The sequence below is a fragment of the Vicia villosa genome, linkage group LG5 (assembly GCF_029867415.1).
Source record: "Vicia villosa cultivar HV-30 ecotype Madison, WI linkage group LG5, Vvil1.0, whole genome shotgun sequence".
Classification (NCBI taxonomy): domain Eukaryota; kingdom Viridiplantae; phylum Streptophyta; class Magnoliopsida; order Fabales; family Fabaceae; genus Vicia; species Vicia villosa.
The window spans coordinates 101,925,128-101,950,196 of record NC_081184.1 but is presented as its reverse complement, the minus strand read 5'-3'; the positions used below and the strand labels follow the sequence as shown (position 1 = coordinate 101,950,196).

Below are 25,069 nucleotides of genomic sequence, written 5' to 3'. Positions count from 1 at the left end.
ATCCAAAAACCTAACCACACTAAATATTTTTTTAAAAAATAGTATTACCCATAGATATCAATGTGATATATCTATTTTATGAACCTCAATAGAATCATTTTTAAACATTTACAACCGTAAAATTAAAATACAAAACTACACAGGACCGGCTATCAGACAGAGTAATTAAACTTCAAGGCTGAAAAATAAAATTTCACGATAGTACAACCAAGAACCGAAAAAATTGCCATTCCTTAAACGGTAACAGTATCAAATGCTAAAATCCAGTCCCAATCATTAAGAGATTATTGCATACAATCAATAATAATCAAATTGAGGAGAAAATAAGCTATCATAGTATATGAATGAATGCTAAATAGAACCAACTCAGATTCAAATCGAAGTCTATAGAAGTTCTCTCCTCGCTGTGTATCCATATTCAGATCTCTGTATATTTTGCCGGCGCTTCTTGTACACCATCGCTCCCAATCCAACCACGCATACGCTTGCAATCACTCCAACCGCTATCCCTGCTTTCTTACCGGAACTCATTCCTCCGGTTGATTTTTCGTCATCATCTCCAACGCCGGTGTGGATTTTTTCGGAATCAGCCGCTTGATCTGGAGATGGAGACGGAGATGGAGAAGGAGAGGAAGAAGGAGAGTTCTCAGGTGAAGGTGCTGGAGGCGAATCGGGATGAGGAGACGAAGCCGGAGTTGGAGTTGGAGCTGGCGGTGAAATTATCGGAGAAGATTTTGGAGTAGGAGAAGGAGATTCTACCGATGAATGAGGAGCCGGAGTCGGAGCCGGTGAATCTGTCGATGAAACGAAGTTGACTAATAAGGAGAAACAGAGAAGAACTGATAATCCTGCAATTGCGTGATTCGTCTTCTTCGTCTCCATTGCGAAAGAGTGAATTTGAATTTGAATTTTGAATCTTGAATCGAAGAAAGTTGGATCTGAAATTGAGTTGAAATGGCGGTTGTGAAAAATGCGTGAGAAACGGTTTGAACGGAAATGAAGTGTGGATCTGAAAAAGGAGAGATAAGACAGAATGAAAAGATATGATATGAGGGTTTTATAAAAGAGGACAATTCAATGCGGGGATGAAATGGAGGGTTGGGATTGGATTGAAATCTTATAGTGGGGATACGGATGTTTGACACGTGGATTGTGTGTAAATTTGGGAAGGTAAGCGTAATGTAGCGGAAAGTTGGAAGTTTCGTGAGTTGTGAGAAAGTGAACGTGAAGTGGGAAATGGGACGCACTTGTGTTGTGTAGCTTGACACAGCTAGCTTGGATTAATGCGATCATTATTGTTTTATATATACAGTAATTTGTGATTTATTTTTTTGACGCAACAACATAAATATGTAGTTATTATTAATAAAAGCAAATTAATCAATGTAATTTAAATTTGTTTATATGAAGCAACCTATCTCTTTGGACGGATGAAAATGACAATCAAAAATTTGTTTATATTTCCATTTTATATCATTGATTACTGAATGTAAGTTAATGTACAAATATTTTATTTTAATAACCTTTTAAAAAATATATATTGTTGGTCGATTTCCGGCTTCTTTGTTTAATTTGTTATGAGTTTATTTTTGGAATTTTCTTTTACATCCTTTTGTCACTGAAGTTACATATCCTAGGGCAGGTTGTTGGGTCGTCGGTGTTTGATCTGGAGCTTTGAATGCGCTTGTTGCTGAGTTTGTAACACTGGTTCGGGGATGGAGATGTTTTCCGTGTGTCACTGTGTCTGCCGCCAAAGTGAGTGCAGTGTTTCGGGGCTGACACAGCTGTTTCTTTAATTAGCATAGGTTGCTATGTCGCGGCGGAAAAATACATTGCTGCTCAGCTCTAGGTGGTCAGATTTAGGGGCTTTGAGTTGAATCTGGAGGATTGCATATGCGATCCAGTCGCTGCACCAGTGTCGGAGTCTGTTTAATTTGTGTGGCAGCATATCGTAAGGCAGGCTCCTCGGTTTGTGTGTGGCAGCATTATATCTGTTTGGAGGGAGTGGTAAGCAAGGTAGGGTGTTTAGCAATTCCAGCTCATCTATGTTGGTAGTGAGTCTCGGTGTTTTGGTGTCGGCAGAGGGATACGAGTAAGGAACCAGAGTCTCTGAACTCTCATCAAATCTTGAGAAGCCTAGCTTTTGGAGCAAGTCTGTTTTAGTATTGGTGTTTTTTAGTTATGATCCCTCAATTTGTATGTGTAATTGCTGTAATTTAATACTGTTTCATGGTGATTATGGTTCTGATATCTTCACTGTGTAGCTGGTCTGTGGCTGCATTCCATGCTTGATAACATACTTTTATGCTGTATGGAAATTGGCATGTCTCATGCCTATGGTAATGGAAATGTTTTTTTGCTGTTTCAAAAAAAACATCCTTTAACCTTTTTAACGAACTCTTGCAAAATTTCATATTTATCTTTTGAATTTGGAAATGTATTTTTGAATGTATCACAATTTAATTTTTAAGGGATGTTTTCGGAGATGCATATCTAAAATACCTTTTTAGTCAAGATAGGGATGTTTCAGAGATTAATCTCTAAAGAAACTCACATTCTTTAAATTTTGGGGTTTTTCGAAGATACGTCTCTAAATTAAGGTTTATACATTAAACCCACGACAGAAACCCCTCGTTCTATTTTATTGTTAAACTCAACCACTCAAACACCCCAAAACCCCAAAATTTATACTTTTAAAACTCATTTCAACTAATTGTTATTCATTTTCACTAATTACAACTCATTTCAACTCCTTATTTCAACACATTTCAACAACTCTCAAAGCTTCAAATTTGAGTAAATTTCTAATAATTCTTTGTTCTACTTTGCATGTGTAGAATAAGTTGTTTAGACTTATTTAAATTTAATAGGTTGAAGTGTAACTTGTAAAATGTGGTTGTTTTGTTTATAAATTGTGTAAAAATTACAGTTTTTGGTGATTTAGGTTGAAGCTTAAAAAATGGTGTCGCATGTGTTTTCAGAAGTGCATATTAGAAAACAACTCTGAGGAGTTTCAGATATGAAGTTCCAAAATTATGCCTGAGTTGTTTTTTTTTATAATTTTTTCAAACCTATTCTTGTTCCTTCCCATAGTACTGATTAATTTTTTTTCCAAAAAAATGGCTGAGAATTCGAACAGATTAAGACTCGACAGACCAAGCCAAACTGCTTCCGCTCAGCGTGAGAGTGTTGAGCAGCCTATAACGATTCAAGGACGCAGTCGGGTACCACGGGAGGAAGTAGAGGGAACATCTACTTCTGCTAAGAGGAGTCGCCTATCACGTGCGTCCTTATCCAAAGATAAAGAGGAGGAACCTGAGGAGGTTCATGTTTTGGAATCCGAGGAGGTTCATGTTTTGGAACTCGTGCAGATTAACCTGGTGTATCTAGAAGGGCCCTCTGACACCTCCCTCTTGATCTATTACTGTGATCATGTCGCTCGACATGTTTGGGATGGACAAGTATATTTTTATTACACTTTTCATTTAAATGATTTACGCACAAATATGTTAAAATTGATATTAATATTTATCTTTACAGGAACGGCTGGCGCTAAAGTCTATGAACCACGCGCGAAAAATATTTGATGTGTATCATCCTGATGCGGATTGGTTCAGGGAGGCCATTTTGGGCTCTGGACTTGTCGGACTTTGTTGTTCCGATTATCGCACTATCAGCCTCGGCATGCAGGGGGCATGTGTTGAGAGATGACATAAGGAGACGTCATTTTTTCAATTTCCTGTTAGGGAGATGACAATAACACTTGATGACGTCGCCTTCCTGCTACACCTTCCTATCACATGGAGGTTACTTAACCACTCCCTGATCACTCGTGATGTCGCCACTGAATGGAAGGTTGACTATTTGGGAGCTCAATTGAAAAAGGCATTTGAGCAGTGTTCCTCGACTAATGGGGCTCATGCCAAGTTTTCATTCCTGAAGGACCATTATCATGACCACCTTGTTGCGACAACTGATTCCAAGACTAAGGGCAATGACTTCTTTGTTCAGTATCATTGTTAATGTGCTTTGAGGTGTAACTTCATGTTATTGGTTGGCACGTCCCTTTTTGTGAACAAAAGTGAAAATTACGTGGATGTAACATACCTCCAGTACATCATGGATTTGGATACAGTGAGTGAGTGGAACTGGGGGGATGGTTGTTTGATATACCTATACCAAAAGTTGAATAAAGCCTCTAATTAGAGGGCCAGGCAGCTGGCAGGCTCTGGTATAGTGTGATGCGGGTACCTTTCATTTCAACTATTAAATTTAATTTACTATTAATAATTTGTTCTTACATGACTCTTATTCGTTTTGCATAGATGGATCATTTCTCACCTCCACCGCATTCATGGTTTTGATCTTGATCAGCAGTATAATGAGCAGATGTCGAGGGCTGCTATGTATATCCCTCACTGAGGGAATCATGTCGTGTTGTCGTTCCGGGTGTATCTTGATTGGACTATTCATGATGACATTTTATGGACGTCGTTCGAGGATCACATGGATATTATTCCATTCGGCTCCATCTCATTATACTTCGGGTGGTTGGCATGTGGGACCGACACTATGGTCAGGTATCTGCCAGAGCGATGCATGCAGCAGTTTGCTTATGTGCAGACCATACCTAGATCTCCATTTCAGTCTTCTACCGCCACCATTGCCCGCCGGTATCTCGATGACATCGTTAAGGATTGGGAGAATCATATGGTGTCAGAGGAGTATCTGATGATGCAGGCATCCAGTTGTTGGCTTGTGTATAGAGATACGTGACATGGTTCTACATAGTTTCACAGCCTATCATGACATCGGATGCTCCTGGACGTTCACCTAGGCCAACTCATAAGGAGATCTTGGAGAATCAGCAAGCCCAAGATGACCATATCACTGATCTCTTACCAACCTGTCAGCGGATACAGTTGAGTGTGGTGGTCATCGTAGAGAAGATGGTTAGGGAGACAGTGAGTGCGGTGGAATACAAGAGGCAGAGGAGGGGCCATGGTCGAGGATTAAGCATACGTAATAGGATATACCTTTTTTTTATTCCAGAACACTTTATGAACAATTTATGTATTGTTTTTTTATTATTTTAGAATAATATATTGTGTTTATTATCATTTTTTATTTCTTATCATTTTCCGTTTGCGTTTTTATTATCGTTTTAATCTAATTATGTATCAAAACTTTGATGATTTAAAAAAAAAATCACTGTCCAAAGTTTCGGAGATGCATATCTGAAACACCTTTCTCATACATTAAGGATGCTTTCGGAGATGCATCTCCGAAACAACCACTTTTGTGGTGCGTTCGGATATGTATCTCCGATTGATATTTTGGGGTTTTCAGGGGTTTATTTCACCCCTACAAGGTGTATAAAGAAATTTCCTTTATTTTTTTATGACAAAGAGGGCCTAAGCCCGGCAGAAAGGAAACTAGACAAAGGTTATATGGGTAAGGGCCTCCAAAATATCATTATTGTTCAACTGGATCAATTCTTTCAAAAAAATTTAAAAATTCGAGGTTCGGGATCATGTAGAAAGTTCATCTTAGTCATTGCATTAACGCATCGATTAAATTCTCTCTAGATGTGGATGAAGCGAACAACAATTTCGTCCAAGAAAACTTGAGCTATTTAATTCAACAGATCATTTGCTGCTCCAATGTAATTATTTTTACCATTGAGTCTCACAACAATATTTTTGTTATCTGATTGAAGCTCAATTTAGCCTCTGCCAACTGCCAATTTGATGCCCTCTAACACTCCCTAAATCTCTGCCACTTCTATGCTGCAAATGTTGATGAACTTCAAGAAACCTCCACACCATCTCCCTGTATGGTTGCAGAGAAACCTCCCATAGATTGCCTTTAAAAATTATACAATATATTCCATCGGTTTTAGATGAAAACTGAGGGGTAAACTAATTCATGATACATGTTTCCAATTCCATTAGCTTTAGATTATATTTTTATTTCATTAAAAGTGGCGTCTTCCTGGATATTTTATTTTTAATCTAAAAATAGACACTTTTCACCTCGCTTTTGTTTTTCAACCGATAAATTCAATTACATTTGCCTAAAACAACAAAAGCCCTAAACAAGAAAGCAAATAAGAGAATCCTAAACAATGAAAACCCTAAACAAGAAAGCAAACAAAATAACCCTAAACACATATCATCCTCAATAGGAAGACGATATGTGTTTAGGGCTATCGTTTAAAACTTGCCCGAATGAAAGACCGAAAACATTTTCTTTCACTTCTTCACAGATATGTTACGTCAAACATCATTACTCATGCTAATTAATGTTGTTGCTGCCATCGTTGTTTGTTGTTGTTTATTGTTGTTGTTGTTGAGATCCAAAATCCTAGAGGTTTAATATCGTTGTTGTTGTTTAAACAGATTTATGTTATAGGTTTATTGATGATGTTGTAGTTTTGTTACATATTTATGTGACGGGTATCCAACAATTTCAAAGTATTTTCGCTTCGATGTGTTCGATCTTTCCACATCGATCACACTTGGTCCTAGATCATTCTCTTCATTTGCTTATGCTCCTTGATGATAAATAAAAAACAATTCCTAATTCAAATTTGTTGTTGCTTTTCTCCCTATCTATGGCAAATTGTGCTTGCTATCTCAAGACATGGTTTACGACATGTCACAACAGAGACAATGCGTCAGAGTTAAGGATGATTGCCTTGACATGACAATATTGTTTATTGTCGAGGCTTCTAAGAAAGAGGTGAAATTGTTGTTTTTCTTCTCTCTGCATCAGTTCCTTTGATGTGCCACAAGTGCATTCTAGAAGCGGTTGAAGCTCATTTAATTCATCTACAAGACCTTTGAACTTAAAATTCTCACATTTAGATTGTCTTTCTTCTGCAATAAGTAGATAGTACGCCACAACTTTTGAATTTTAGGTGGGTTGGTTTGAACAAAGCATTCGTCATCAAGCTAAACCTCCTTAATATATTTTTATCATCGGAGGGTGCTTAGGTGGCAACATCAAGCTAAATCTCCTTAATATATTTTTACCATTGGAGTGTGCTTATGTGACAAGTTGCTGCATTGGAGATGCTCTAAGAGCAACTCCAACGATCTGTTTCTTTTGCTTGTTCGCCAGCTGTCGCACATGAAATTGAATATGTTGTCGTTGAAGTTCGACAGCTGACGTAGCAATGCAATGCCACCATTGCTTTGAATAAAAAAAATATTAAATGGACTTTTCCCCCTTGGACTTTCTACTAGCTTTGAATAAAAAAATATTCTTTTAAATTTTATTTTATTTAATATGAATAAAATATTAATATATAAAATAAAATTATGGAATCCAATATAAGAATATGAGTTCTTTAGAATTGCAACATTAGAGTAAACATTAGATGAGTTGCTTCAAGATGATAGGCCTAAATGGATCCCACAAAAAATCCAAAGATGGGTAACACCATTTGAGAATTGAGATGCTCTAATAAACTTGTGTAGCGTAAGTGTAACAGTCACCTGCCAAACATACTTTTCAATGGGACTTTCTTTATAAAACTTATATTCCAAGCAACTGATTTCTGATGAAGCTTTATCAACTATAAAGCTTAAACTAGGAACAAAATTAACAGATAATCTAAAACAAAAAATAGATTGCTGATAAATTAAAATTTCGGGCCACTTTTCAAATTCAGTCTCACAAAAGTCTAATACAAAACCAATTAAGCTGAAGAAGCTAATACATATGTTAACGTCACCATCATTTCTCTACTTCCCTTTTCTTAGAAATTTGTGTTTTGGTTTTGGCCAGGTTAGGGAAAGTACTTTTTCTCTCTCAATCATTTGCAATTTCCTGTGAGCAGCAAGTCACTCTACTCTTATCATCTATTTAAGTCATCCCTCAGTATAAATAGATGTCATTTAATCCTTACAATTCATCCTTCACGTCTGTGCTACTACTCTGACTCTCCTTGATATCAGAATTCCCACTATTGTCGGTTTTTGGAGTTGAGGTTGGTTTTTGGAGTTGGAATGGGATTGATGCGTGTTTCTTGAGGAATTTATAAAAAGCCACCACTGTACGATCCACATCAACAGTAATCTGCATGCACAATGAACCACATACATATTAGATCATCGAATGATAAAGTTAGTATACACAGAACTAAACTCGAGCATTCTCGTTTAATATTCACTTACAGGATCAGAACTCTTTTTTCCTGCTGGGTAGAAGAGGAGAGTGGGAAATCCATCAGACTACAAAGTGAACAGAACTAGATGAGTACACATGCATGCAAAAGTAAGCCATGATGGGTTCTGATGTAATGCTTAAATGAAAAATTCAAAACTTAACATGAGTTGGAACCAAATGTCACTTTAAATATAATATGGCAATAGCACATATTATATGCTATCAAAATCTAGTTTAAATTGGGCTTACCTTTCCCCTGGGATGCTCATTTGTTGTTCCATCCATCTTGGCTATTACAATAGAATCAATGCTACGAAGATGTTTTGCGAGCTTGTTGAATGTTGGTTCCAAGGCTTGGCAATGGCCACACCAGGGAGCATAAATCTGATGTTAAAACAGCCATTAAATTAACACAGACCCCTAAACAAGCTACACAGGAAAATATGACTTGAAACTGATGGGCCAAAATAATACCTCAAGTAGAACATCCTTTGACTCATCCAAGACAATTTCGTCGAAGTTATTGCCAACAACTATTTTCACATCACCGTCGTTCTGCCATCAAGTTAGCAAATGTGTTAAGAGATGAAAAACATGGCTAGCAGGATATGCGTAGAAAACAGAATGACTTACTCTTTCAGGAATTGGGTCTGACTTGAGGAAAGGTTTTAGCTTGTCTACAAGGAAATCTTCCCCGAATGCCTGAGGGAACAAGAAGAGTAGAATTATTTAGCAATTGCTTTTAAGCTTTATTAAAGCATACAAGAAAGCATTCATGCATATTCCATAGCATGATAACAAAATGAACAGAGCCCATGGAGGAAAGGGAGAAAAGAATACCTTAATATTGTCAACGGTCACCTCCCCATCAAGCAAAAACTTTCTACCATCATCATTTCCTGTGAATGCAAGTACCTATATTCAAAATATCATCTGTAACTTGATTTACTTGGAATTAAATTTAAATTATATAATATGTCAAGAATCTCAAGACGACCACACAAAAATATAGAAAAGGCGAAATTATTACTTTGGGAGTATTCTCAGAGATACCAAAATAATCTGCAACAGGTTTTCCAACTTCTTCATTATCCACTTCCACATGAACAAAAATAAGCTGCAAAGGATAGTTGTACAGAAATATGTTATTATCCTGAAATCAAGATTCTTTGGGGGAAGTACAGAAACTAAAATTTATCATCCCTTAATTTTTAAATGATGCATAGGGTTATTATGAGCAAAGTGTATAAGTACAACATAAATTGATCAAATTTGAAATCTCAATAGATTCTGCAAAGGACATGGTTATTATGTACATGCAGGGAAATTTTTGTATATGCATCCAATTAAATCACATTATGATGCCACTTTGTTATGTTAGTACCTAAAGCTTCTCCACTAATACCTACACGGAATGATGAGATTAGATGCATGTTTAAAAAACAATTACACTGACTGTATATACAAATTAAATCTATATAACTTTTATCTAGCTTCGAAATTCAAATTATATTGGTTTGTTAAAAAGACTTGAATCTGAATACTTCTGCCTTACTGATAAGAAAGTTGTGCACATTTATATACATGAGGGGAATAATCTAAATTGTATTGTGATCCTATCAAGATCATGTAACTATGGACTGGAATCTGATCAAATATCCTATAAATATAAAGCTAATCATAAAAAGAGGATAATAACAAATCTGATTAAAATCAACAACTATCTCTCAACAAAAAGAATTATTTTGAACCACCTTTGCGACAAAATGTATCCATTTTAAGATTATAAAATAATAAAGAGACAGAGAAATAGGGAAACATTTGATATTAAATTTTTTAAAAATGGTTGGGTTAAGACTTTGATGTACCTAGAGCATCCTTTGAACTCCTCAGGATTTTAAAGCTAATAAAACTAGAACTAGTCTTCATAAAAGCCCAGTACATATGGCTTTCACTCTCATGCTTCAGAAAAGTACATATGGCATTCACTTAGTCAATTCCATACATTCAAAACTATTGAGTGTATTATTAACCGCAATTCCTCTAAAGCATGATAGGGGGGATATGTATGTTGTTCTATTAACGATTCATGATCCACTAGGATGCACACTGCACTCTAGTTATAATTAACAGCAAAGCATTATATTTTGTTTGCATTGTTTGGTGAATAAAAGGCAGATACAAATTTGTATAAACTCTAGAGTATTATTAAACAATGGCGGAATGGCCTGTTAGGAAAATACCTTTCCCTTGAAAAACTTTGATGCTTCTTGAAATACTTGAATGAACTTCTCTTTTTCTTTTTTAGTCACAAACAGCAACAACTAAAAGCAAAGTTTAAAACACAACAATAGTTAGAGGTTTGTTAAGATCCCATTTTCAAGGAAAGTCTATTCCTAGATCAACAATATAAACCGAAAAGAGGTATAAGCAATTGCCTGTTTCTTAATTGGACTTTCAAAAATCACTGGAGCACTTTCTCGTGTAAAAGTTGTGACAAGCGGAAGCTTGTTGGAGGATACAAAGTTGGCTATTGCAGCTTTAACAAATTGGCCATCTGCATAGATAGTGAAATATATGAGTTCGCATTAAAAGCCTAGTAATGTCCTTTTCTTATTCATGAGTTGGAGGAGAGTGGAACAAGAAAACAAACCAAAATGGTTCAGTTTCTCCTCCTCTTTCTTGAGCAAGACCAAAGCAGGGCGAGTGACATTTGGGTCAATATGGAAAAGCTTAGCCACATTAGGAACCATGGTTTGGTAAAAATTGACGCCATCCTCAACTTTTGATGCTGCAGCTAGCTCATCACTTTCAGCACCCTGCATGCATATTTAGACATAATAAAGGAGGCATCAGACCTAACAACCAATCAACCAAAACTTTCATAAACTGAATCATCAAACTTCAGATACATTAGTTTAATCTTTAGAATCAACACTGCAAATGGCCTCTGTGTTACATGGATTAATTAGGAAGGAAACAAATATGTGTATCTTTTACTTACTATGCAACAAACCTATATTAGTATGACCCATATAAGCAAAAATAATGAATTTATCAAACCATATTGAAATAGGTATTTAAGTTACAATTTTTTTTTTTGAATAAATTGTACTCTAGGACAGAACAAATAAGAATCCAAAAACTTACAACTAAGGAATTAAGGAAGCCTAAAACGACAGTAGTTTCAGAGGTCAATACGCGTTCAGCATCATCCAACGTAGTTATATTGTATACACCCGGTCCTATCTTCTTCTTAATCCATGTCACTATAGCATCTCTGCATAAAGCAAAATTTCAACTCATAAGAATGTTTTAAAAACAATGCCACATCAACTGAAAGCAAAATTCAATGATTATAACCTACGCAACACCGACACTTGATTAAAAGTGAGTTCAATGTCTATACTTATTGATGTCAAACATTTACAACATAGTGTGTGATTGCCGTGATTCTGTCAAACTCAACATGAATCCAAACATGCACATATATAGTTAGACTCAATAACTACCATTTCTCAAATTATTACCGACGTGGTGTGTCATGGGTTATAATTCTCATTTATGATCACAATTGAGAAAACTCACACGATCAAAATTCAGAGTTTAGAGAAAGTTACTTGGTTCTTTGGCCACCGTAAGGTTTATGAACTCCATCGACGAAGAAGTAGATAGTAGGAAAACCCTGAACATCATACTCATGAGCCAATTCATTTTCCAGCGAAGCATCCACCTTAGCCAAAACGACACCGTCTTTCTTCAACTCAGTAGCCGCCGCGGCATACTCCGGCGCTAAAGCTTGACAATGACCGCACCACGGCGCGTAGAATTCAACCAGCACGAACTGGTTGTTTTCAATTACGGTGGTGAAGTTTCGCTCGATCAAAACGACGACGTCTTTTTCATCCACCTCTGGATCCTTGAACTCGTCCTGAGGGTCGTAGCCGGAGAAGTCGCCGAATTCGTCGTCTCCTCCGTCGTCTTCATCTTCTTCCTCGAAATTCTCGGGATCTGGGAAATTGGCGTCGTCGTGGTGGGTGGTGGAGGATTCTTCGGGCTCCTCTAAGAAGCTGAGATCTTCGTCGTCTTCGTTGTCGTTTTTGTCGCAGAAAGTGAGAGAGAGTGAAGAGAGGAAGAGGAGAGTGGTGAGAGAGAGTAAAACGACGAGTCGTTTATGATTTAGCATTGTGAATTTGTGAATGTGGATTCAGATTGTTTTTGGTTTGGGTTTCGCCGGGGGAAATCTATGGTGGTAGTGTGAGTTGGGAGTATTTGACCGACGTTAGTGACAAAAGTAGTAACTGCGTGAGGACAGATCACGTAAGTACACCAACTTTATGTTTATGCTATGTGTCTATTAGTGATGATGCCTTTGATTTCTATTATCTTGTCTAAAATGTTTTTTTTTACTAAATTAGTATTTTAATTTCTGCAATTATAAATTTAAGTTAATTTAATCTATCAAATTAATAAAATAATAGTAATTAAAATTTAAATAAAAAGTATTAATCAATTCAATTTTTATATTAATTAGTTTCTTGCCAACAAATCTTAAGAACAATAATTAAAAAAACTATAAAAAAACATGTATATAAAAAATACGAGTTAAAAAAAATGTTAAATTGTAAGTGAAAAAAATAGACAAGTTTTTTTTTTTTTTGGTTCAAGTAGCCTAATAGCTTATGAGGTGTGAAAAGTTCTTTATGTCTTTTATTATAAATAAATTGTCGGTTGAAAAATATGCAATGAAAGTTAATTTGCTTTAAGAATGCTTCTAACATCTTGCAATCACTCTCTCCTCCTTAAGTCAATGTACATTTCTACTCCATCTCGTCTTGAATCAGAGTTGTTGTTCTCTTTTGACCTTATTTGATGGTGTGTATTCAATATTCCTTTTGTTCGGTGTATCCCTCTTCTCAGTATCTTGTTTCGCCAATTTTAGTTTGACATTCTTTCTTGTCATGGAATTGCAATGTGCTCAAGACAAATTAAAAAAAAAAAAACAGAGCTATCATGGAATTTTCATGCAACTCTTATCCCTATAAATTTGTATATCCCTAAGAATGTTCTAGTTAGAGAAAGTAGTCGTCGCATAAAACAATACCGAAAAGAAGTACAAATAGTCAACAACAAAATAATAAACAAAAAGAGCAAGATACAGAAGAAGATCTTAATTTATGTCTGTGAGATGACAATGATATTAAAGACGGGTACAGAGACTCTGAAAATGCCATAATGGAAAAATTCCTATCATAAAAACCAATACAAGAGAACTCCTCAACTTCTACGTCGGTAGAAATGTGGTGTGATCCCGCTAGTCTCAAAATTACAGAAATTGAATCAAGCATCTAACGTTTCACTGTGGAAAAATTTACAAACTCCAAGAGAATCCTCGAAGGCAACCTATGGATATTCAGTAACCCATGGTTCGTGGTTAAGCCCTAGACGCAAAACATTCTGCCTCAGTAATTTGAATTCAACACAGCACCCACCTGAATTCAAATTTGGGGCCTATCCCAAAAGATTAGAACACAACAACTGGGCTCCAAAATTAGCTATAAGATAGGCCAAGTTATTGAATCAAAAATTTTTCATGTATCCTAAAAAGGTGTCATTGATAATAGTCAAAGTCCTATTGGACATCAAAAAACCTCTCAAACCATGTATGAAATAATAATTAATTAATGGTATTTTGGTAGATATTAAATTTAATATTAAAACAAATAGAAAATAAAGATAGTAAGAGCAAGGCGGGAGATGTAGAAATAAGTGAGGATAGGATAGAAATAACCTAAATTAGGGAAATAAGTTTTCTATTAAAAAGGGAGAAGTGGGAAGCTGAGTTTTCACCGATCGTGAAATTGAGTTTGAGAGAGAAAAGAGGCAAAGACTTAAGAGGGGCTAGGGATTTGAGGAAGAAGAAGGAAAAGCATCATTGTTGAAGTGTTTTTTATGTAAATTTAGGAAAGGGGAAAACTATCTGGATATAGGTGTGATTTATGAAGGGTAAAGAGGAATCCTTACCCTCCTCTAGGTTTTATCCATTGTTGTGTTTTGAAAAGCTTGATATATGATTCCTAAAAATTGATGATAATGATGATTCATGATATTTGACTATGTATTCTTGAGATGATAATTGCATAATTTGGTATATGAAATTGTGTTGAGTATTGTTCTTATTGATGTGTTGTGTTAATGGTGAATTGGAGATGATGAACATGCAGATTCTCAAGATGTATTGTTTATACTATGCAAATTGATGAAACACATTTAAATTAATAATGACCAAATTGTCATTTTGATTTAATACCAATGAATTTTTTTTATTTCTTAATAATCTAACTAAATAAATCACATTTAAAAAAAAACATTATATGATTCAATTCATTAAATCTAATGAATTACAAATTTTAATTTTGTTATTAAATCAATTACATTTTATGTAATAATAATATGTTTTATTTTGTAATGTTTGTTAATAAATAAAACAGTCAATTTTAATTTTCATATTATATGATTTTTATTCAAATATATTTATAAAAAAAAAGTATAGTTTGATACTTATATATTCAACTGAATCAATCATATTTTTTCGATTTTATAGTATAATTAAATATTTTTCATTAGATTAAAATATATTATCTTTTAATAATGATATATGGATTTCACTATAAAATTATTATATTTTAAAATTATAATAAATTTCAATAAGTAAAATTTAAATAGACAATAATTATTTAATAAATAGACAAAATTTGAAAATTGAAACGTTCGCGACATTATTAACATTATTATAATAAAATAATTTAAAACCAACTCTAATTTTCAAATTTAAATAAAAAATAATTATTTAATAAATTATAATTCCAAAAATATTAACTGTTTTAATTTTAAAAATTGAAACATTCAATCATTATTACGAGACAAATCACACTTGATGACATTTAAATATCATACAATATAATAAAGCAAAATGAATATTTGAGCAAGTGAGACACATTGCAAGCTCTCAGCAATTCTTACATATGGACAACTTGCTAAAAGAGGAAAATTATTATTTAAAAAATTATTTAATTATATTATATATTTATTTTATTTATTTTTTAATATAATAAAAGAGCATTGAAAACTACATTTAATTATTACTTATGTACATACCATTAACCCTATTCATTAAAACACATATTGAAAACTACATTTTCAAAGCCAGCTTTTTTGAAATTTGCCTTGAAAACCATCAAATTATTACTAAACCCTACTTTTCAATTTTCCTTTGAAATTCGCAGAACCCTTCCAAATCCCTAAATCCCTAATCATTCATCTGCACTCATTCTTTTACTCTATAAAACATGGCAGATATCATTTTCCTTTTTATCTTGAGTTCTTCTAACTGTGTTATGCTTATGTTTTTCAAAATATGTTACAGGTTCCTTCTTTATGTTGTTGTTTGAAATTGTTTTGTTTTGAACAAGAAAGGATGGCGCACAGGAAGTATATGGAACATCGAAAACATTTGGAAAGTAGAGCAGAAGCATAACGGTGAGGAGAAGAAACTCGATAAGCTTCGTAAGCAGATTCAAGAAGAAAGTGAACGCTGCGAGTTTCATCAGCTTCAAGAAAAAAGTTGGTCTCATCCTGAAATTTCTCTCTCTTTTCCTCGATTAAATTCTCAATTTTTATTGGAAACCCCAAATATTTTTTAGAGGGTTATGGTTTATTGTAAATCTCTGATTGAATTGAACTTCACGATTTATATTTATTACTGTTCAACTTCACGAACTATATATTAATAGTGAATATAAAAAATTCATATAATATTCATTTTCTATAAATAGTTCGTGTAAATAAACATTAATAAATAGAGATTTCAATATATTAATAGAGATTTACTCTCTATTTAAATCGTGAAAAGATTAATTAATTTATATTTATTACTGTTCGTGTAATAGTTCATGTAAATAAAAAAAATTCATTTTAACATATTAAATATAATATTAAAAAAATTAGAAAATTGTTTTCACAAACAATAAAATTGAACAAAATCAAATAGTCACATCTAATAATATTTAACATTGATAAGATATTTTGAAATAAAATATTTCACTGCAAATTTTATTCATTTCAGCCATAATTCTAATAAGAAAATCACTATTAAAAAGAAAAACACAAAATACAATTTGAAATTAGAAAGTATTCATTACTAAAATAAACTGTGATCAAATATATTTAGAGATTAAAAGTACTTCGGATAAAAATTGAGATCAGAGATGACATTTTTTATTGAATGTTTAAAATTAAAAAATATTTAAATTAAAATGTCTTTTATATATTTTATTAAAATGAATCATTCCTATTTACATACAATTTGTCTACTTCTCGTGCGTCCCGTGCAGCGCACGGGTCACATTCTAGTTAATATTGAATTGAAAACTAAATCATTTTATGTCTTTTGATTATAGTGTAAAATAAATTTCATATGTTATGTTTTTTCATTGTGCAGAAAACGATCACTTTATAATTTTTGTGTCAATATCAATTTACTAAGTAAATTTGCGTTGTGCAAGTACAACCACTTAATAAGTTTATTCTTTTATTATTCATACTAATCAATGTTGTCTTTTATTATTCATCATAATTATCATTTATTCTTTTTATTTCATTTCAATATCAAAATGAGGTTTTTTTAAGGAAAATTTGAGTTTTATTTGCAACATATTATTACAGGAATATATTAATAAAATCTAATCAACAATTACCATTTTACATTTTGATTTAATATCAATTACGTGGAATATTCTTATTGAATATTTTATTTGCCAATAGTAATAATAAATAAAACAATTTTTTTGTGATTCATCTAATCGGAATTTTATTTGTATCATTTTACAAGTTAGCTTATAAAATCAAATCAATAATGACTAAATTGTCATTTTGATTTAATATCAATGAAGAATGTTTTATTTCTTACTAATCCAATAAAATAAAATACATTAAAAAAAGTAAGGAACAATATTCATAACATGTTTTACATGTGGGTTCTAATAAGACCACCTCCAGCGGAGGTTCGTGGGGTTGGTTTGCCAGCGTGGCAAACATGAAAAGGTTACTTTTTTCATTTCAACATTACTCCACCTGTTCAATGGTTCATAGATATACAACGGTTCTTTCTTATTTTTGAATGTTATAAAAATAAAATTAATTGTTCAACGGCTAGTTACTTTTTTTAGAGTTATTTTTTATTATAAATATAGTTTTTTTGGAAAAAATTTACCAACACAAAATTTCTCTCACTTTTATTTTCTGTTCAATTTCAAATTTCTCTCTCACAATTTCATCATTTTATTCATAAACTTTTAATTTATTATGTGATGTTATTTATTTTTATTGTTTTTAATTATATGTCATGTATTTGAGATTAATATTAATTATAATTTTAAAATATAAGTTTAATTTGAATTTTATTTATTTTATATCAATTTTAATTTAAATAATTAAAATTATTATTTTAATTGATATAAAATTTAATATGAATAAAATTGTAATAAATAAAGTAAAGTTATGGGACTCAATATGAGTTCTTCAGAGTTGCACCATTGGAGCAAAAAATTAGTTAGGTTGCTTCAAGCTGACGTGGCTTAATAGGTCCCGCAAGGAACCCAAAATTGGGTTCACGGTTAGAGATGCTCTAAGTTGAAAAAATAAAATAATTAAATGTAACCAACAATCTATCGTAATGAATATTTTGGAGGCATAAATCGATGGGTACATGTAAACGTATCTATGATATACCAATTGTAGATTGTTCATTTTAATGTCAATATTTTAAATCTTCTTTTACTATTGCTTCATATTAATTCACTACATAACTCATTTTTGACTAAATTGTATAATCTTTTTAACAAAATCTGATTAACATTAAATACTTAATACTTTCTTGGTCAAGTATATTAATCTAAGAATTCTTTTTATTTCTCAATTTAACAGTGGTAGATTATCATAATGAAGGTTCTTGCAAGCATAGATCCAAGGGTAGATGCGGATGTGTTTATGAATACCGGCGGTTGACTATTTATTTAATGTCCATCTTTTAAATCTTTCTTTTGCTGCTGCTTTTGTTGGGATTTTAAGAGGGGTTTTTCAACTTTTTTATCCTCTTAGCGGAATAATCTCAATGAATAGATCTAATCCGATGAACGGATCTTGATTAAATCATTAATCACAAACCAAACACTAATAAGGATTCAAGAATTACCTCTTGAAGCGTGCTTTTGATCACGAACGAAGGAAGATATCGGCGTCTCTACGTAATCCATGCGAGTGCAAACTGGAAGACGGTGCTTGCCGTTCTTGCTCTGAGAAAATTAACAATTAGCATTGGTAGGGTAAAAAGCTCTTCTATTTATATAGAGCTTCTAAAACCCTAATGCTCTTATTTTGGGTTTTTCCAAAATAAACTCAATCTAATTTAATTAAACTATTTAATTAAATAAATATTATTTATATTTAATTAAACTCTTTTAATTAAATAAATTTAAATTAAATCATATTTAATTTAACTATTTGTCAATCCTCGTTTATTTAATTAAACCATATTTAATTAAATAAATTATATATGTGCTAATGCATTAAATAATTTAAATACCATTAACACATAATTAAATTAAATTATGTTTAATTTTTTAATATTTAATTTAATCATCCATTCCAATATGTGTGTGACCCTGTAGGTTCTCGTAACTATAATATTAAATCACCTATTTAATATTATAAACAGTGAACGGTATCTAGCAACACATCATTGCTACCCAAGTAACAAGAATGTCGTGTGATCTGACATAACCTTTCTACGATAATGATTATGTGTACAATTACCCTTTTGTCTTTATATCTATTTTGAACACAAGGCATAAAATGTATCACCCTTGTATAGTCCAATATTTTATTCCTTGATCCCCGAGTATACTTGATAACAACAAATAAGCCCAATATCTGATATCGACTTATTTGAGAACGACCATGCAATTTACAGTCATACTCTATCAAGGGTCCCACAGATATTACTCCCGTATATGTAGGAGGGGAAAATCCCATCTAGGTCACTCATGTCCCTCAGCATGATTTGTAAAGTACCCATCAATCATCTTTATGGTCATCCCATTACTGACAATGTATGATTGGCAATAAAGTACTTGACTCCACATCTAGGGTCCATAGTGGTTTCTGGTCGAAAGGTGGTATTCACCACTATCACTATGAGAATAACTTATGACACTTAGATAACAAACTATGTAGTATTCTCATGGTGGGTCAATTCGGTATAAATATTACTCGTAATATTTATACCTATGTGAAGACTTGATATCTCATATCCATGACCCGTGAGATACGGTCATCAGTCTACTCACATAATAGTCTATATGCATTACTGTTTTCTTATTTGACAGTAAATCTTGACTACAGATACTTTAAGAATAACGTCATTATGTTTAATGAGGTCTCACGATTCACTCACACTTAACATGTCATTAAATAAACGAATTATTCTAAGGACTTTATTATGTCATATACAAAAAAAAACATAATAAATACAATGCCTAACAAGTATATATATTAACAAACAATATATATATATATATATATATATATATATATATATATATGAGGAGGGATCAAATTACACCCGAAGAGTTACACCACGAGTTACACTCATTCAATAACTACATTTTGAATTAATATTTTTTAAATTCAACCGTTGGATTGAAACATAATATCATATAGATCATACCTATAAAGTTTGAGCTTAATCTATAATGATTTACTATACGATCAAGATATCCAAAGATTAACGTCAAAATGAGCTTTCATATAACGTTAATTTTGATGCAATTCAATGACATAGTAAATCATTATAGATTAAGCTCAAACTTTATAGGTATGATCTATATGATATTATGTTTCAATCCAACGGTTGAATTTAAAAAATATTAATTCGAAATGTAGTTATTGAACGAGTGTAACTCGTGGTGTAACTCTTCGGGTGTAATTTGATCCCTCCTCATATATATATATATATATATATATATATATATATATATATATATATATATATATATATATATATATATATATATATATATATATCAAGGTCATGATACAAAAGCCTATTAAACCAATATTGATTGGCTATTAGGGCTTACTCCACTCATTTTATATAAATGAAGTTAGAGAATCGGTTGTACGGTTTATTATAAGAACATATCAATGCTTAAAATTTGGTGCATATTATTAGCCTATAATTATAACTATGTGAATATTAATTAACTGATCAAATGAAGACAAATTTTACAAATGAGAGTGAGAGACATATAATGTGAATTCAAACGTGACCCGTGCGATAACACGAATTTCTTACTAATTTTTTTAAAACAAATAATGATTTTATAAGAGTTTTTCGAAAATGCGAACAATTACACAACATTTTGAATTTATCAAAGATTGAGTATAAAATCATTAGTTTCTCAAAATTTAGTATTTTATATCGGATATTTGAAAAATTCTGTATAAAATTACAGATTTTCTCAAAATTTATGATGCAATATCAAAATTTTCAAAAATACAGATAAAAATGCATACTGAATTTTTGGTATGGCCTAACATGTCCTTAATGAAAAAATAAAAATAAGAGGGACATTTTTTATATTAGGAAAAAATGGGGTGCCAGTTATGACTTTAAGGGTGCCAGTTAGAATCTCGTAGAATGTTTTAGCCTTTTAGGGCCCAGAGGGTATTTTCCTTGAGGCCCAACAATCAGGCCCAAGATCGGAGAAGCATGCGCAGTGTTGGGGAAATCCAGAATTGCAATAGAAAATAGGGGAATTGAAGGAAGCATTGGTCCGACAAATCTGTCACAGGAAACCAAAACGAAACGATGATTAGCATTCTCGCCCAGGTACTTCCTTAACACAATCGACTCTGGTCTGAATTTCAATTTAGGATTCTCTTTCCGTGTCTTGTTTCAATCGGTGAATTTTGATTCGTTGAATTGGTTGTAATTCATAATACAGGAACGGTTATTGGGAGCTTCCCTGGGTGTGATATTGACGAGTGTGGTTGTTTTTGAGCAACGCAGATACATCTTCGCTTCTATTTCCGATTCCACATCTCACCCTAAGGTTAATTGTTTTTCTATGCCTTTCTACTGTTTTTTTGTTATGTTTGTCTTTGTTCATGGTGTGAACTTTTCAAATATTGTATTATAATTAGTTTATCCTAACTAGCTCAAAGCTATGAAACACAGACAAAAACACGAACACCACGAACACCGGATATGACAGTGACACATAGACACCGATAGTAATTAGTAATTTGAGAAAGTAGAAGTGATTGAAAGTAATCACATGCTTTAGTGTCATATCGATCATTGAATTAGTCGAGTACCAAACACATCTTCAATCTGAAGTGTTGGTGCTCCATAATAAGCTTAATGTTAGAGATACTTTTTCTCCGATCAATAAATAACTTTGAAAGTCGATGTATTCCATTGATATTATATTTTCATAATTCACATGCTTGAGTTAATTTGTATATGAAATACTCGGTATTTATTCCACACCAGTGTCACCGATGACTGGCACATTTTGCGTTTGATTTGCTACTTTTAGATTCTAACCTTTCACCTTTCATGTTCTACCAGGTTAGAGAACCCATATTTGGGAAGAAATCACGTTCTGAATTTGCACATTCATGGAACAGAACTGTGGATCAGACATTTGGACCTTTGATAAAGTCTCTCAGCTCTCGTGGATGGTAGAGATGTTGTGAATTTTTTTATTTTCAATACTATCTTTTGTGATTGTGATATCAGAACACACATTAATTTACTTTCGCATGGTATATTTGTTTATCAAACTAGCAGTGCTGACAAATGTAATGTTTTATGCAACTCACATAAGTTCCTTTAGTATATGCATCAAAATACCTGATTTTTCTTCTTTAAAACTGTAGTAATTTCTGAATATTAGAAATAACTTCTGTTAACCTGTTGTCATTAAAAAAAGCCACTAAATGATTCACTTACTGGTTATCATTTGAGTTTGGGTTCTAGTTGTAGGGGAACAAGCTACATTATGAATATAGGATTAGTTTAGAAATTGCATAGAAATTGACCACATTGGAGGATAGATAACATAACATAGATCTTGAAGAATACTCTCAACAACAACAACAACCAAATCTTATCTCACTAAATGAGATTCGAATACTCTCAATTAGAAAAAAACTTCCCTTTTGAAATTCAATTATCCATAGGAAAATTCTACAGTACAACAGCTTTATAGGGGTGTACAGCATCACAAGATTATATCATTGGATTTATCAATCTATGCCTTTTGGACAATCAGATAGTACATGACCATGTGTTTTTATACCCACAAGCTAAGGCATCCCCCATTTTTTTCAGCCTGCAATCTCAATAGGACTTACTCCTTCTTATCTACGCGGGATTGAAGGTTATCTTTCGCTACTTTCGCTATTAACGTGTTAAATGAAGTTGAGTTGGCTTTAGTGAGTCTTTTTTCCTTGTCTATTCAGAAATGAAGTCTTACCTTTAGCTACTAACTTGTTAAATGGAGTGTCTTAAAGACACCTATTAAAGAACTAATTTAATTGCACAAATTTTATTTTCCAATGGAAGGGAGTAAACAAACTATATTTGGTATCACATTGAATTTGATGAAATCACAATCATAGTAAAACATTGTGATTTTGCTGAAACATCAAAGTGATTCCCCCTAACTCAAAGTGAAACCAATCATTCACTAAGTCAAAGACTTCAACTGCACAACAAGATCTACAATGAATTTGTTCTGAATTTCCCTATCCAACAGAAACTTTCTCCATTTCATATGATTCTCTCTCATCTCTTTGCCAGGCTCTTTATCAACTTCCACCATAACAGCTTTCACAGCCTCCAACAGATCCTCCTTCTTAAAAAACCCATCTTCGTCGTTCCTTTTTACCTCTACCCCTGCTTTTAAATCATCAGCTATAAGCTTAGAATTCAGAAACTGGTCACCCTTAAAAGGTAACAACACCAACTGGCAATCATTAACTATAGCTTCTATTACAGAACTAAAACCAGCATGACACACATAACACCCTACACTTGAGTGACTCAAAACAAGTTGTTGTTGCATCCAACCACCATGCACAATTCCTCTATTCTTCACCCTCTGTATGAAACCTTTTGGTAATGCTCTTTCCAACTCAACCTCAGCACTGAGATTTGATGGAAAATTCAAAACCAAAATGAAAGGTGAATTTGTGAGTTCCAACCCATTTGCTAGTTCGCCGATTTGATCATCACTTAGAAATGTTTCACTACCAAAGGAACACAATATGACTGACTTTGTTGGAAAATTATCTAACCATTTTGTCCATTTTTCATCAAGCACATCCGTTGATGGCTCTGGAACAAGTACTCCAGAACAAAGAACTGGTTTTTTAAGATGGTTTTGAAAATAGTCTATATATGGACCTTCAATTTCCCTGCAACTTTTCAATACTATCAGTGAGCATTCACTAAGTATCTGCGCACTTCTATCAGAACCAGTTGGGTTGTCACCAAATCTTTGGAAGAGCATCGTGAAGATTATTCTGGCTTGGAAGGTTTGAAGGGAAGTTTTGTATTTTTGAGGATACCCAAACGGAGAATTTTTAAGGTCCTCATAAGTAATGTCTCTTTTTTCAGAAAGTCTTAAATGTGGAGAGAAATAAGAAGTAGAAATTGCAGAATAGACAGAGAAACGAACAGATTTGATGCCAAGTTCGGAAGCTATTTTTGGCAGCCAGTTTTGTACAAAATCAAAGAAAACAAAATGGGGTTTAAGTTTCACCAAAATGGTTTTGACTTGATCTTGCATTAAGTCTATTGTTTGAAAGAGTGTATCATGCATGTCAGGGGGCAATTCAGAAGTGTTATTGGCTATGCTATTTGGGAAGTTAAGGGGAATGATTTGGATGGAAGGGTTGAGGTTGAAGGTTGATTTGATTCTGGGAATGTTATATGAAGGTGACAGGAATGAGATTTGAATTCCATGAGAGAATAATCTGTTGGATAGTTGAACAAATGGACTAATGTGACCAAAACCAAGGTATGGAAACATAACCACATGAATCTTACTGATACTCATCTTTGCCTAATTGGTTTTTCAGTTTGTGTTAGTTTGTTTCTAAGAATGGTGTCTTTACAATGGTGAGCAACTATGCTCTTTTAAACATAAAGATGATATTAATTATTGTTTTTTAAAATGGTAAAAATCATATTGTGAAAGTAATGCCATCGTCTCTGTGGCATTATTCTATTTTGAAATGTATCATACTCACACGACACAATCTCTCAAAATCGTTAAACTGGATTAAGCAATAATCTCAATAAAGTGGCAACGACTAATTATAGTTAATGTGCCAACAGCTATATATCTCTCCGAATAATTAACACACAAATATTAAAAATTAATCACTTGTGATTTTATAAATAAAAACAGTGGACAACATGTTCATGGTATGGATATGAGAAAACAAAACCAAATCAATAAATGGTTTAAGTTTATTCGAAATGAACCGAACCGTTTTAATTTATTTAGAATCAAATCAAAATTATTGATTTAGTACATTGTTTAAAATTTTGGGATCGTAGATCAGTGAGAAGACAATTTTTTTTTCAAACCGAATCATTTGTTAAATAATCGAACTGTTAAATTATTTTTTGATTTTTTTAAAAAAAATTTAAATTTGTTTTTAATGTTTTTCATTTTCAATTTTGATTCCATTTACTTTCAATTTCAATTTATTTTATTTGTCATATGGTTCGATTCTAAAACCGTTTGTACAATAT

At 32.8% G+C, this 25,069-nt stretch overlaps 4 protein-coding genes across 4 annotated transcripts; 1 reads left to right on the top strand and 3 right to left on the bottom strand.

The window, feature by feature from the left end:
* Positions 1-202: 202 nt before the first annotated feature.
* Positions 203-1,039, bottom strand: LOC131606936 (classical arabinogalactan protein 10-like). Its single transcript, XM_058879019.1, has one exon. It carries the CDS (start codon positions 880-882, stop codon positions 385-387), a length of 498 nt encoding a protein of 165 aa, XP_058735002.1. The 5' UTR covers positions 883-1,039; the 3' UTR covers positions 203-384.
* Positions 1,040-7,616: 6,577 nt separating this feature from the next.
* LOC131601900 (protein disulfide isomerase-like 1-4) lies at positions 7,617-12,522 on the bottom strand. The gene is made up of 12 exons (XM_058873829.1): positions 11,796-12,522; positions 11,326-11,455; positions 10,829-10,994; positions 10,614-10,732; positions 10,419-10,499; positions 9,206-9,292; positions 9,016-9,090; positions 8,809-8,877; positions 8,650-8,730; positions 8,425-8,559; positions 8,184-8,240; positions 7,617-8,085 (listed from the first exon to the last, which is right to left on the bottom strand). The coding sequence occupies exons 1-12, from the start codon at positions 12,359-12,361 to the stop codon at positions 7,912-7,914; spliced, it is 1,740 nt and encodes a 579-aa protein (XP_058729812.1). The 5' UTR covers positions 12,362-12,522; the 3' UTR covers positions 7,617-7,911.
* Positions 12,523-20,976: 8,454 nt separating this feature from the next.
* LOC131601899 (uncharacterized) lies at positions 20,977-22,173 on the top strand. Its single transcript, XM_058873828.1, has 3 exons — positions 20,977-21,124; positions 21,240-21,347; positions 21,869-22,173. Exons 1-3 carry the CDS (start codon positions 21,104-21,106, stop codon positions 21,983-21,985), a joined length of 246 nt encoding a protein of 81 aa, XP_058729811.1. The 5' UTR covers positions 20,977-21,103; the 3' UTR covers positions 21,986-22,173.
* Positions 22,174-22,442: 269 nt separating this feature from the next.
* LOC131601898 (UDP-glycosyltransferase 79A6-like) lies at positions 22,443-24,434 on the bottom strand. Its single transcript, XM_058873827.1, has one exon. It carries the CDS (start codon positions 24,363-24,365, stop codon positions 22,992-22,994), a length of 1,374 nt encoding a protein of 457 aa, XP_058729810.1. The 5' UTR covers positions 24,366-24,434; the 3' UTR covers positions 22,443-22,991.
* Between the last annotated feature and the right edge of the window lie 635 nt (positions 24,435-25,069).

Excerpts from the sequence above, each read along its gene's own strand:
- LOC131601899 (XM_058873828.1), top strand. The coding sequence starts at position 21,104 with ATGATTAGCATTCTCGCCCAG. Across the intron at positions 21,125-21,239 it reads TGATTAGCATTCTCGCCCAG|GAACGGTTATTGGGAGCTTC; the intron begins GTACTTCCTTAA and ends TTCATAATACAG. Across the intron at positions 21,348-21,868 it reads ATTCCACATCTCACCCTAAG|GTTAGAGAACCCATATTTGG; the intron begins GTTAATTGTTTT and ends ATGTTCTACCAG.
- LOC131601898 (XM_058873827.1), bottom strand. The coding sequence starts at position 24,365 with ATGAGTATCAGTAAGATTCATGTGGTTATGTTTCCATACCTTGGTTTT.
- LOC131606936 (XM_058879019.1), bottom strand. The coding sequence starts at position 882 with ATGGAGACGAAGAAGACGAATCACGCAATTGCAGGATTATCAGTTCTT.
- LOC131601900 (XM_058873829.1), bottom strand. The coding sequence starts at position 12,361 with ATGCTAAATCATAAACGACTCGTCGTTTTACTCTCTCTCACCACTCTC. Across the intron at positions 9,091-9,205 it reads TCTCTGAGAATACTCCCAAA|GTACTTGCATTCACAGGAAA; the intron begins GTAATAATTTCG and ends TTTTGAATATAG. Across the intron at positions 8,241-8,424 it reads ATGAGCATCCCAGGGGAAAG|TCTGATGGATTTCCCACTCT; the intron begins GTAAGCCCAATT and ends TTCACTTTGTAG.